Here is a 14,040-nt window from a genome sequence, read left to right on the forward strand (position 1 = left end):
ATTACAACAAATTTATTTGTATCTCCATTGCTGTGTTACCTATTCTATCAATCTATATAATTTTCAAAAATTTATCTTCATTTATATTTTTTCTATTATTTTCCTTACTGTCTTTACCACAGTCTCTTCTCTCTTGTATTCCTTCCAATTTAAGTTTACTTTGCTGTCATAATACTTCCTGGGATCTGCTTTCTCTAGACTCTTCCTTCATGCACTGCTATCCGAACTTTTCCTTCCCCTTACCTACAATGTTTCTGCCCTGTTGAATTTGATTTCTGAAACTAGTGGTTTTCATTTTATATGTGGGTTTGTTCTTCTGGAGGAAACTATATGCTGGATAGTTCTGAAGTCCTCAAGGGCTTAGTTCACCTGAGCACTTTTTGATCTCTTGCTGATTCTGTGCAATTTTTTCCACTCACCTGTAATTCAGAGCCTGTAATGACTTCTTTCAATGTTTCAGTTGCTCACAAACCTATTTTCTCAGTTTGATCAAGAAATAATGATGTCTCAGGTGAGACTGGTAACAGTGAAGATGAAGAGAATTGGACATTACAAGAGATATTTTGGTGATATGATCAAGGGGAATTGCTTATGGTCTAATGCAGGAGTGAAGAGGTGCTCAAAAATGGTTTTTGGCTTGAGCAACTGAATGAAGGTTTTATAGAAATGGGGGAAACTGGGAGATGAATGATTGGTAATGGCAGAAGCAGGCACTCTATTTGGATAAATTAAGTTTGAAGTACCTGTTAGATAGCCAAGTGGGTATATCAAAGAAGTAAGTCTTTGAACTGAGAGGAAAAGGTCTGCTTAGATGTCATTTCCTTTGGGAAGCCTTTCCTGAATACCCACTTACCACCCCATTAAGCTTATTACCCCTGCTACCCACAGCATCCTTCATCACTCCTATTGTAGCTTTTATCAAATTTATATTGCAGTTTCCTATTCATTGGTCCATTTTCTCTGTTAGAATGTGAGCTGTTTGTGGAACAGAACTTATGTTCTTCATTTTTTTCTCAGATTCTTTCCTGGCTCATGCTAACAGTCACCTCTTATTATTTGTTCAATGCATGCGTATAAACCAGGCAGCCAATTCCATTTTTCTCCATAGCTCCAATTATTGAAAATTATTTTTTTAATTCAGCCAAAATTTGCTTCCCTCTACCTTCTATTCAAATGAGGATATACCTATGAAGCTAAGTGCTATTAATTTACTTGTCTGAATACTGACTTCGATAACTTGCCTTAGATCATATGTGATTATATATGTATATATATAAAAGCCTATTAGTCTTTCAAAACAAGCATGTAATAAAAATCCCAACATTATTTTCACATGTAGTATCTTTTTTAGCCCCCCTTACCACGTAATATCTTAAAAACTATGTCTCCTCAAACATGTTTTTGTATTGTCTTCCATAGCCAAATGTGGATTTAATATTTACACTATTAAATTCATCTTGCTAGATTCAGCACTCAACTCCAGAAGTGGAGATCATTTTGGATCCCTGCATATATATTTAAATATCTTGACATACTCTGACCTTGAAGTGCTCAGAGGCAGAAACTGGAAGCAAAGCAAATGTGCTAAAGTTGGATCCAAGTCCTTGTCCCCAGCTTCAAGCAGAAAATAATACTTTCTGGTTAACAGAAAATTTATTTTATGGTGGGGTTAAGATAAAGCCCATTTTTGGCAAACAAAAAAGGGTTTTGTCCTAAAAATTTTAAAAACCATTTACTAGAGCAGGTCACTGATAACTTCTCCAAGAATGCAGTCAACACCACACCTTTATCCCTCCCCCAACTTGCCACACCACCAATTTAAATGATTTACCCAGTATTGACTAAAATTTTAATTTTTGATGTGTGCAGCTAATTTTAATAAATAATTCACCTATTTATTTTGGAAAGATCATAGTAATTTGGTATCTTAGTGAATATTCTTACGATATATAGTTTGAATTCCCACCCTCCAGCTTTAAACGCAAAATGGACTTCTGCAAAAGAATTTACCAATTCTAAAAATGCTTATAATTCAGTTGAACTCATCTTGTACTTCCTGTGGAAAAAACTGCTACTTTTTTTTACATGTTCAGAAAAGAGAATTTGCCATTTTTGTGGCCAATTAACACTCTATTTGCTCTACTCTGGTTCTTCTTTCCCCTCTCCTTTCACTAGTACACCAGATGGATTTTTTAAAAAGAGGGGAAGTGATATTGTAACACCAATAATGTTATACCAACAGTCTTCTGGAAGAAAAGTTAATTTGAGGACCATCGAACTCCCCTTTGGACTATTCATTCAACCAGGTATGAGCCCAACAGTCATATTATGCTTCAGTTAATATTTACCATTTTATTCAAATCTCAAGAAAAAACAACCATTAAATGCCTTGCCTAAGTGCAGATAAATCACCATCTAAATTTATTTGCTTTTTGATAGGATTAACACATAAAGGGAATACTATAGCCTATTTTTCCTATTCCTGATGACTCCATGTTTGGATTTTGATGGTATTTCTACAAGGTCACACAGCAACTTGATGGTACAAATGAGACCAGAATCCTGGGGTTTAGATTCCCAGGCTACGACTCTTTATACTATACCATGATGACGCTCAAATGCTTACAGGAGGTGTTTATCATAAAACATAAAAAAAAGGAGCACCAGAGTAAAAAACATAATCAAGATGAAACAAGTTAAAGGTAATGCCCGGGCTTCCCTGGCAGCGCAGTGGTTAAGAATCTGCCTGCCAATGCAGGGGACACGTGTTCGAGCCCTGGTCCGGGAAGATCCCACATGCCGTGGAGCAACTAAGCCCATGCACCACAACTACTGAGCCTGAACTCTAGAGCCCATGAGCCACAACTACTGAGCCCACGTGCCACAACTACTGAAGCCCATGGGACTAGAGCCCGTGCTCCGCAACAAGAGAAGCCACTGCAATGAGAAGCCTGCACACTGCAACAAAGAGTAGCCCCCACTCGCCACAACTAGAGAAAGCCACACGCAGCAACGAAGACCCAATGCAGTCAAAAATAAATAATAAATAAATAAATTTTAAATAAATAAATAAAGGTAATGCCCGCTCCTCACAGTCCTCTCCCACTTATAAATTCTTCCTTCTTCAGTTTCAAGTATTTAGCTGGTCATATTTTTCTAACTTAAAACTGAGCTCAAGTCTGAATATCAGCTTCTCCTAAGCTAGATGTAAGATAAATGAAACTATTAAAACTTTATAGTGTGATCCCCCAAGAGGTGCAAACTGTTTAATTATTTCCCCTCTCACTCCCAAAGTAAGATAATATCCAGCTGGGAAATGATCATTTACATAAAACAATATGTAGAAATTAAAACACTTTAATATAATATAAACATTTCCAGAATATAGACTGATTTTTTATCAGCACTTTTTTAGAGCTCTTTAAAACCATATATCATCTAAGTTTACTATAGACTGTTTCATTTTCCACTTTCAGAACTAGAAAATACAAAAATACACTGCAAATTAGATTTAACAAACAAACAAAAAATTAGTCTAAATCGCTTCACACGTTTTCCTTGGAGAAAACCAAGAAACATAAACAAACACACAATAACAACAATAAAATACCACCAACACTAACAGAAACCCAAACAAGGGATGGATTCTGTAATGCCTGGTAATTCTCTCATTTAAAATAAATTATCTCCCACAGGTAAGTAATTCACTATCACAGCAATTTGAAGAACAGGAGCAGAGACAACCTCATTAAGGGAAATTACTTTATACACAGGAAACATGTAATTTTTCTTTCACTTTAATAAATGAGGAAAAATAACTTGAGGAAAAGGCATATTAAATACTCTTACTTAACTTGGCTTTTGTTAGCGGTTAAAGTAACTGTCCACTTAGGAAAATTCAATAACATGAATTTAACAAAACCAAACTCTTCAACTTATTTCTTCAATTCAACCTTAAGGGAACAAAACTGAAAAGTTCAAAATCCAAGAGAAGACTCATCCTAAAGCACTGACACTTTTGTCTTTTCTTCAACAGGCTTCCTTTTCTCTTATGTTCTTATTGTGTTCTTAGGTTCTTCTTATGTTCTTCTTTCTCAGAGACTAGGTTTAGGCTTGTCTTTTCTTTCAATTCAATTTCAATTTTTACACACAAAAAACTAAGTTTTCCTGAACTGACACTGACTGTATTCACCTCTCCTTTTCTTCACTGGATGATCCTGTCTTTGTCTAAATTCCCCTATTCTTAACCGATTTCTCGTTGGGTAAACAAAGCTAAAAGTTCAAAATCCAAGAATAGACTCATCCCAAAGCATTTCCTCTTCCGTCTTTTCTTCAACAGATTTCTTTTTTTCTTTCTTGTGCTTATGTTCTTCCTTCTTAGAGGGAACACCATGGCTTTTTTTCTTTTTTCGATGCTTAAGCTTTCCTGAACTGACTTTATCTCCCTCTCTTTTCCTTTCCTGGATGCTCTTGTCCTTGTCTAGATCTGTATCCCCATAACTCTTTTTCCTTTTATGCTTCGACTGCTCCTTCTCTGGCTTTTCTTCACCTTCCTCCAGGTGCCTTCTTCTCTTCTGATGTTTCCGCGTATGACTTGCTTCATGGTCACTGGTATTGTTTTCTGAGGAGAGGTGCTTGTAAACTTCAGATTCTACACTGTATGGGCCAGAATTGTTTTCCTGCTGACTAAGGCTCAGGGGTACTGGTTTTTCTGGGAAATAGTCTCTGGTGGGTTGACAGTAGGTCATAGAGTCTAATCTCTGTTTGCTGTCATGAGCTGGTAAGCAATGAGGTAACTGGTTTTCCACTGCCTGTGAAATATTGGATGATCTTGGGTAATTCTGGAAAGTCTCAAATGGGAGTCTCTGCTCAAACATTCTATGTCTGGGTCTGGAATCAACCATTTCTCTGTATTTATGGGTTTCCACAGAGCTATCTCTTCCCTTTCTGAAACAAGTCTTTGGCTCTAGTCCTCTGGCTTTCTGCACTTTGATATAATCCTCAAGTTCATCTTGGAAAGAGTCATATGACCTCTTTGAATGAGCTGGTAACCAGTGATGTAATTGGCTTTCCACTGGTGAAGTACTGTATGGTCGTTGGGAGGTCTGAGAAGTCTCAAATGAAAATCTTCGCTCACACATTCTTGGTCTGGGTCCAGAATCAACTTCTCTGTACCCATGGGTTTCCACAGAGCTCTCGCTTATCCTTCTGAAACAAGTCTTTGGATCTAGTCCTCTGGCTTTCTGCACTTTGATATAATCTTCCAGTTCATCTTGGAAAGAGTCATATGTGTTCTTTGAGTGAGCTGGTAAGCAATGAGGTAACTGGTTTTCCATTGTTTGTGAAATATTGCATGATCCTGGGTATGTCCAGGAAGTCTCACATGGGAGTCTTTGTTCAAACATTCTATGTCTGGATCTGGAATCAACCGCTTCTCTGTACCTGCAGGTTTCCAAAGAAGTCTCTTCCATCTTTCTGAAACAAGTCTTTGGTTCTGGTCCTCTGGCTTTCTGTACTTTGATGTAATCTGTACTTTCATCTTGGTAAGAGTCTGGTGGCTTCTTTGGATTCTTCACTAGATTGGTAACAATGGATTCTCTGCAAACAAGACAGTAGAAAGTTCTTGTTACTAGATTATTTTATTTGGAATGTTTGCTTTGCTTTCAAAAATATTAGTTGAAAAAACAAATACAACAGAGGCCCAAACAAAATTTTAAAACCTACCTCAATATAAAAGCTATAAATTGTGACTTTTTGTATGTCAAAGAGAAGCAGCAGGGATAGTCAGATATCTCCTAAGCACCTCACAATGTTTTACACATAAAAAAATTTTCAGGCCTGGGATGAAGGGAAAGATGGGTACAAAGAAGCAGACATATTTGACACTGCTGTAGTACTTAAAAATATAAGGCATGTTGGGATGTGTGGGAAAGGACCAATAATATTTAATGCCCTAAAGATGGTCTGATCTGAATGTCACATTGCTTTAAAAATTTTTGATTATTAGTTCCCTGTACAGATCTATAAATGTGACAGCTATTTATTCTGGAACCCTGAGATTTTAAAAAAGAGTCTAAATGAAGGTTAATTTGGTGAGTGAGACAACTTAGCTACTTAGTATTCAGACTCAATAATATAAATATTTTCCACTAAAATAATGTAACCGAAATAGTATGCTTTGATTTTAAAAGCAACAAAGAAAATATACAATAGTTAAGTGCCCCACTGCCCCACTACCTGACTTATCTGATCCCCAATTGTCCACTCAATCCTTTCCTCCTTAAAATAACAAAACAGATTGGAATAAATGTGTATTGAGCCCCTACTATGTGCCAGGTCAGGCACCTTGCACATATTTTTATATTTCATTATAACCACTTTATGTCAGAGCTGTCCAAAGTTACATACTTAGCAGAAAGATAGATCTGGTATTCCAATTCAGTTCTGTCTAACAACAAGACCTTCTTTCTTTTTTTTTTTCTTTTTTTTTAAACATCTTTATTGAAGTATAATTGCCTTACAATGGTGTGTTAGCTTCTGCTTTATAACAAAGTGAATCAGTTATACATATACAATATGTTCCCATATCTCTTCCCTCTTGCATCTCCCTCCCTCCCACCCTCCCCATCCCACCCCTCTAGGTGGTCACAAAGCACCGAGCTGATCTCCCTGTGCTATGCGGCTGCTTCCCACTAGCTATCTATTTTACATTTGGTAGTGTATATATGTCCATGACACTCTCTCACCCTGTCACATCTCACCCCTCCCCCTCCCCATATCCCCAAGTCCATTCTCTAGTAGGTCTGTGTCTTTATTCCCGTCTTGCCACTAGGTTCTTCATGGCTTTTTTTTTCCCTTAGATTCCGTATATATGTGTTAGCATACTGTATTTGTTTTTCTCTTTCTGACTTACTTCACTCTGTATGACAGACTCTAACTCCATCCACCTCATTACAAATACCTCCATTTCATTTCTTTTTATGGCTGAGTAATATTCCATTGTATATATGTGCCACATCTTCTTTATCCATTCATCTGTCGATGGACATTTAGGTTGCTTCCATGTCCTGGCTATTGTAAATAGAGCTGCAATGAACATTTTGGTACATGACTCTTTTTGAACTATGGTTTTCTCAGGGTATATGCCCAGTAGTGGGATTGCTGGATCGTATGGTAGTTCTATTTGTAGTTTTTTAAGGAACCTCCATACTGTTCTCCATAGTGGCTGTATCAATTTACATTCCCACCAACAGTGCAAGAGAGTTCCCTTTCCTCCACACCCTCTCCAGCATTTATTGTTTCTAGATTTTTTGATGATGGCCATTCTGACCGGTGTGAGATGATATCTCATTGTAGTTTTGATTTGCATTTCTCTAATGATTAATGATGTTGAGCATTCTTTCATGTGTCTGTAGGCCATCTGTATGTCTTCTTTGGAGAAATGTCTATTTAGGTCTTCTGCCCATTTTTGGATTGGGTTGTTCGTTTTTTTGTTATTGAGCTGCATGAGCTGCTTGTAAATCTTGGAGATTAATCCTTTGTCAGTTGCTTCATTTGCAAATATTTTCTCCCATTCTGATGGTTGTCTTTTGGTCTTGTTTATGGTTTCCTTTGCTGTGCAAAAGCTTTGAAGTTTCATTAGGTCCCATTTGTTTATTTGTGTTCTTATTTCCATTTCTCTGGGAGCTGGGTCAAAAAGAATCTTGCTGTGATGTATGTCATAGAGTGTTCTGCCTATGTTTTCCTCTAAGAGTTTGATAGTGTCTGGTCTTACACTTAGGTCTTTAATCCATTTTGAGTTTATTTTTGTGCATGGTGTCAGGGAGTGTTCTAATTTCATACTTTTACATGTATCTGTCCAATTTTCCCAGCACCACTTATTGAAGAGGCTGTCTTTTCTCCACTGTATATGCTTGCCTCCTTTATCAAAGATAAGGTGACCATATGTGCGTGGGTTTATCTCTGGGCTTTCTATCCTGTTCCATTGATCAATATTTCTGTTTTTGTGCCAGTACCAAACTGTCTTGATTACTGTAGCTTTGTAATATAGTCTGAAGTCAGGGAGCCTGATGCCCCCAGCTCCATTTTTCGTTCTCAAGATTGCTTTGGCTATTCGGGGTCTTTTGTGTTTCCATACAAATTGTGAAATTTTTTGTTCTAGTTCTGTGAAAAATGCCAGTGGTAGTTTGATAGGGATTGCATTGAATCTGTAGATTGCTTTGGGTAGTAGAGTCATTTTCACAATGTTGATTCTTCCAATCCAGGAACATGGTATATCTTTCCATCTATTTGTATCATCTTTAATTTCTTTCATCAGTGTCTTATAATTTTCTGCATACAGGTCGTTTGTCTCCTTAGGTAGGTTTATCCCTAGATATTTTATTCTTTTTGTTGCAGTGGTAAACGGGAGTGTTTTCTTAATTTCACTTTCAGATTTTTCGTCATTAGTGTATAGAAATGCAAGAGATTTCTGTGCATTAATTTTGTATCCTGCTACTTTACCAAATTCATTGATTAGCTCTAGGAGTTTTCTGGTGGCATCTTTAGGATTCTCTATGTATAGTATCATGTCATCTGCAAACAGTGACAGCTTTACTTCTTCTTTTCCGATTTGGATTCCTTTTATTTCTTTGTCTTCTCTGATTGCTGTGGCTAACACTTCCAAAACTATGTTGAATAATAGTGGTGAGAGTGGGCAACCTTGTCTTGTTCCTGATCTTAGTGGAAATGGTTTCAGTTTTTCACCATTGAGGACAATGTTGGCTGTGGGTTTGTCATATATGGCCTTTATTATGTTGAGGAAAGTTCCCTCTATGCCTACTTTCTGCAGGGCTTTTATCATAAATGGGTGTTGAATTTTGTCGAAAGCTTTCTCTGCATCTATTGAGATGATCATATGGTTTTTCTCCTTCAATTTGTTAATATGGTGTATCACATTGATTGATTTGCGTATATCGAAGAATCCTTGCATTCCTGGGGTAAACCCCACTTGATCATGGTGTATGATCCTTTTAATGTGCTGTTGGATTCTGTTTGCGAGTATTTTGTTGAGGATTTTTGCATCTATGTTCATCAGTGATATTGGCCTGTAGTTTTCTTTCTTTGTGACATCTTTGTCTGGTTTTGGTATCAGGGTGATGGTGGCCTCGTAGAATGAGTTTGGGAGTGTTCCTCCCTCTGCAATATTTTGGAAGAGTTTGAGAAGGATAGGTGTTAGCTCTTCTCTAAATGTTTGATAGAATTCACCTGTGAAGCCATCTGTTCCTGGGCTTTTGTTTGTTGGAAGGTTTTTAATCACAGTTTCAATTTCAGTGCTTGTGATTGGTCTGCTCATATTTTCTATTTCTTCCTGGTTCAGTCTCGGCAGTTTGTGCATTTCTAAGAATCTGTCCATTTCTTCCAGGTTGTCCATTTTATTGGCGTAGAGTTGCTTGTAGTAATCTCTCATGATCTTTTGTATTTCTGCAGTGTCAGTGGTTACTTCTCCTTTTTCATTTCTAATTCTATTGATTTGAGTCTTCTCCCTTTTTCTCTTGATGAGTCTGGCTAATGATTTATCAATTTTGTTTATCTTCTCAAAGAACCAGCTTTTAGTTTTATTGATCTTTGCTATTGTTTCCTTCATTTCTTTTTCATTTATTTCTGACCTGATCTTTATGATTTCTTTCCTTCTGCTAGCTTTGGGGTTTTTTTGTTCTTCTTTCTCTAATTGCTTTAGGTGCAAGGTTAGGTTGTTTATTCGAGATGTTTCCTGTTTCTTGAGGTAGGCTTGTATTGCTATAAACTTCCCTCTTAGCACTGCTTTTGCTGCGTCCCATAGGTTTTGGGTCGTCGTATCTCCATTGTCATTTGTTTCTAGGTATTTTTTGATTTCCCCTTTGATTTCTTCAGTGATCACTTCGTTATTAAGTAGTGTATTGTGTAGCCTCCATGTGTTTGTATTTTTTACACATCTTTTCCTGTAATTGATATCTAGTCTCATGGCGTTGTGGTCGGAAAAGATACTTGATACTATTTCAATTTTCTTAAATTTACCAAGGCTTGATTTGTGACCCAAGATATGATCTATCCTGGAGAATGTTCCATGAGCACTTGAGAAAAATGTGTATCCTCTTGTTTTTGGGTGGAATGTCCTATAAATATCAATTAAGTCCATCTTGTTTAATGTATCATTTAAAGCTTGTGTTTCCTTATTTATTTTCATTTTGGATGATCTGTCCATTGGTGAAAGTGGGGTGTTAAAGTCCCCTACTATGATTGTGTTGCTGTCAATTTCCCCTTTTATGGCTGTTAGTATTTGCCTTATGTATTGAGGTGCTCCTATGTTGGGTGCATAAATATTTACAATTGTTATACCTTCCTCTTGGATCGATCCCTTGATCATTATATAGTGTCCTTCTTTGCCTCTTGTAATAGTCTTTATTTTAAAGTCTATTTTGTCTGATATGAGAATTGCTACTCCAGCTTTCTTTTGATTTCCATTTGCATGGAATATCTTTTTCCATCCCCTCACTTTCAGTCTGTATGTGTCTCTAGGTCTGAAGTGGGTCTCTTGTAGACAGCATATATATGGGTCTTGTTTTTGTATCCATTCAGCCAGTCTGTGTCTTTTGGTGGGAGCATTTAATCCATTTACATTCAAGGTAATTATCGATATGTATGTTCCTATTCCCATTTTCTTAAATGTTTTGGGTTTGTTATTGTAGGTGTTTTCCTTCTCTTGTGTTTCTTGCCTAGAGAAGTTCCTTTAGAATTTGTTGTAAAGCTGGTTTGGTGGTGCTGAACTCTCTCAGCTTTTGCTTGTCTGTAAAGGTTTTAATTTCTCCATCATATCTGAATGAGATCCTTGCTGGGTAGAGTAACCTTGGTTGTAGGTTTTTCTCCTTCATCACTTTAAGTATATCCTGCCACTCCCTTCTGGCTTGCAGAGTTTCTGCTGAAAGATCAGATGTTAACCTTATGGGGATTCCCTTGTGTGTTATTTGTTTTTTTTCCCTTGCTGCCTTTAATATGTTTTCCTTATATTTAATTTTTGACAGTTTGATTAATATGTGTCTTGGTGTGTTTCTCCTTGGGTTTATCCTGTATGGGACTCTCTGTGCTTCCTGGACTTGATTAACTATTTCCTTTCCCATATTAGGGAAGTTTTCAACTATAATCTCTTCAAATATTTTCTCAGTCCCTTTCTTTTTCTCTTCTTCTTCTGGGACCCCTATAATTCGAATGTTGGTGCGTTTAATGTTGTCCCAGAGGTCTCTGAGACTGTCCTCAGTTCTTTTCATTCTTTTTTCTTTATCCTGCTCTGCAGTAGTTATTTCCACCATTTTATCTTCCAGGTCACTTATCCTTTCTTCTGCCTCAGTTATTCTGCTATTGATCCCATCTAGAGTATTTTTAATTTCATTTATTGTGTTTTTCATCGTTGCTTGGCTCCGCTTTAGTTCTTCTACGTCCTTGTTAAATGTTTCTTGCATTTTGTCTATTCTATTTCCAAGATTTTGGATCATCCTTACTATCATTATTCTGAATTCTTTTTCAGGTAGACTACCTATTTCCTCTTCATTTGTTAGGTCTGGTGTGTTTTGACCCTGCTCCTTCATCTGCTGTGTGTTTTTCTGTCGTCTCATTTTGCTTATCTTACTGTGTTTGGGGTCTCCTTTTCACAGGCTGCAGGTTCGTAGTTCCCGTTGTTTTTGGTATCTGTCCCCAGTGGGTAAGTTTGGTTCAGTGGGTTGTGTAGGCTTCCTGGTGGAGGGGACTATTGCCTGTGTTCTGGTGGATGAGGTTGAATCTTGTCTTTCTGGTGGGTACGTCCACGTCTGGTGGTGTGTTTTGGGGTGTCTGTGGCCTTATGATATTAGGCAGCCTCCCTGCTAATGGATGGGGCTGTGTTCCTGTCTTGCTAGTTGTTTGGCATAGGGTGTCCAGCCCTGTAGCTTGCTGGTCGTTGAGTGAAGCTGGGTCTTGATGTTGAGATGGAGATCTCTGAGAGATTTTTGCCGTTTGGTATTACGTGGAGCTGGTAGGTCTCTTGTGGACCAGTGTCCTGAAGTTGGCTCTCCCACCTCAGAGGCACAGCCCTGATGCCTGGCTGGAGCACCAAGAGCCTTTCATCCACACAGCTCAGAATATAAGGGAGAAAAAAATAGAAAGATAAAAAGAGGATAAAATAAAATAAAACAAAGCTATTATAATAAAAAATAAGAAAAAAAATTATCAAGAGTAAATGTACTCAGAAAAAATTTTTTTTTAATTTTTAAAAATAGATTTATTAATTTTTTATAGTAAAAAATAAGAAAAAAATTTTTAAGAAAAATATTTATTAAGAAAAAAAATTTTTAATTTTTTAAAATAAAAAATATGAAAAAACTTATTAAAAAATTTTTTAATTTCTAAAATAGAAAATACGGAAAAAATTATTAAGAAAGCATATATTAGGAAAAAAAATTTTTTTTAAGTAAAAAAAAAAAAAAAAAAAAATGGACGGATCTAACCCTAGGACTGATGGTGAAAGCAAAGCTATACAGACAAAATCTCACCCAGAAGCATACACATATACACTCACAAAAAAAGGAAAAGGGGAAATTAATATATCCTGCTCCTAAAGTCCACCTTTTGAATTTGGGATGATTCGTTGTCTATTCAGGTATTCAACAGATGCAGGCACATCAAGTTGTTTGTGGAGCTTTAATCCGCTGCTTCTGAGGCTGCTGGGGGAGATTTCCCTTTCTCTTCTTTGTTCGTACAGCTCTCAGCGTTCAGCTTTGGATTTGGACCCGCCTCTGCATGTACGTCGCCTGAGGGCGTCCGTTCCCCGCCCAGACAGAACGGGGTTAAAGGAGCAGCTGCTTCGGGGGCTCTGGCTCACCCAGGCCACGGGGAGGGAGCGGTACGGAGGAGGCGGGGCGAGCCTGCGGCGTCAGAGGCGTCGTGACGTTGCAGCAGCCTGAGGCGCGCCTTGTGTTCTCCCGGGGAAGTTGTCCCCGGATCACGGGAGACTGGCAGTGGCGAGCTGCACCAGCTCCCGGGAGGGGCGGTGTGGAGAGTGACCTGTGCTCGCACACAGGCTTCTTGGTGGTGGCAGCAGCAGCCTTAGCATTTCCTACCAGTCTCTGGGGTCCGCGCTGATGGCCGCGGCTCGCGCCCGTCTCTGGGGTCCGCGCTGTTAGCCGCGGCTCGCGCCCACCTCTGGAGTTCGTCTAGGCGGCGCTCTGAATCCCCTCTCCTTGCGCGCCGCGAAACAAAGAGGCAAGAAAAAGTCTCTTGCCTCCTCGGCGGCTGCAGACCTCCTCTCCGGCTCCCTCCCGGCTCGCCGTGGCAAGCCAACCCCTTCAGGCTGTGTTCACGCCGCCAACCCCAGTCCTCTCCCTGCGATCCGACTGAAGCCCGAGCCTCAGCTCCCAGCCCCGCCTGCCCCAGCGGGTGAGCAGACAAGCCTCTCGGGCTGGTGAGCGCTGCTCGGCGCTGAGCCTCTATGCGGGAATCTCTCCGTTTTTCCCTCTGCGCCCCTGTTGCTGTGGGATCCGCGCTGATAGCCACGCAGCTTGCACCCGTCTCTGGATTTCGTTTAGGCAGCGCTCTGAATCCCCTCTCCTTGCACGCCGCGAAACAAAGAGGCAAGAAAAAGTCTCTTGCCTCTTCGGCAGCTGCAGACTTTTTCCCGGACTCCCTCCCGGCTAGCACCAAAGCCCGAGCCTCAGCTCCCAGCCCCCGCCCGCCCCGGCGAGTGAGCAGACAAGCCTCTCGGGCTGGTGAGCGCTGGTCAGCGCCGAGCCTCCGTGCGGGAAGTGCGGGAATCTCTCCGCTTTGCCCTCCGCACCCCTGTGGCTGCGCTCTCCTCCGCGGCTCCGAAGCTTCCCCCCTCTGCCACCCGCAGTCTCTGCCCGCAAAGGGGCTTCCTAGTGCCTGGAAACCTTTCCTCCTTCACGGCTCCCTCCCACTGGCACAGGTCCCCTGTCCCTATTCTTTTGTCTCTGTTATTTCTTTTTTCTTTTACCCTACCCAAGTACGTGGGGATTTTCTTGCCTTTTGGGAGGTCTG

The 14,040-nt window shown here is 39.5% G+C and overlaps 1 protein-coding gene across 5 annotated transcripts in view; it reads right to left on the reverse strand.

The window, feature by feature from the left end:
* Positions 1-3,406: 3,406 nt before the first annotated feature.
* The window catches only part of ZMAT1 (zinc finger matrin-type 1), a 40,390-nt gene continuing 29,756 nt past the window's right edge, over positions 3,407-14,040 (reverse strand). For all 5 annotated transcript variants that reach the window (XM_059911373.1, XM_059911372.1, XM_059911374.1 and 2 more), the window contains one exon: positions 3,407-5,598. In XM_059911373.1, coding sequence (XP_059767356.1) covers positions 4,281-5,598 — 1,318 coding nt within the window. In that variant the 3' untranslated portion in view covers positions 3,407-4,280. The remainder of the gene's footprint in view (positions 5,599-14,040) is intronic.

The sequence above is a fragment of the Balaenoptera ricei genome, chromosome X (assembly GCF_028023285.1).
Source record: "Balaenoptera ricei isolate mBalRic1 chromosome X, mBalRic1.hap2, whole genome shotgun sequence".
In the NCBI taxonomy this organism is placed as follows: domain Eukaryota; kingdom Metazoa; phylum Chordata; class Mammalia; order Artiodactyla; family Balaenopteridae; genus Balaenoptera; species Balaenoptera ricei.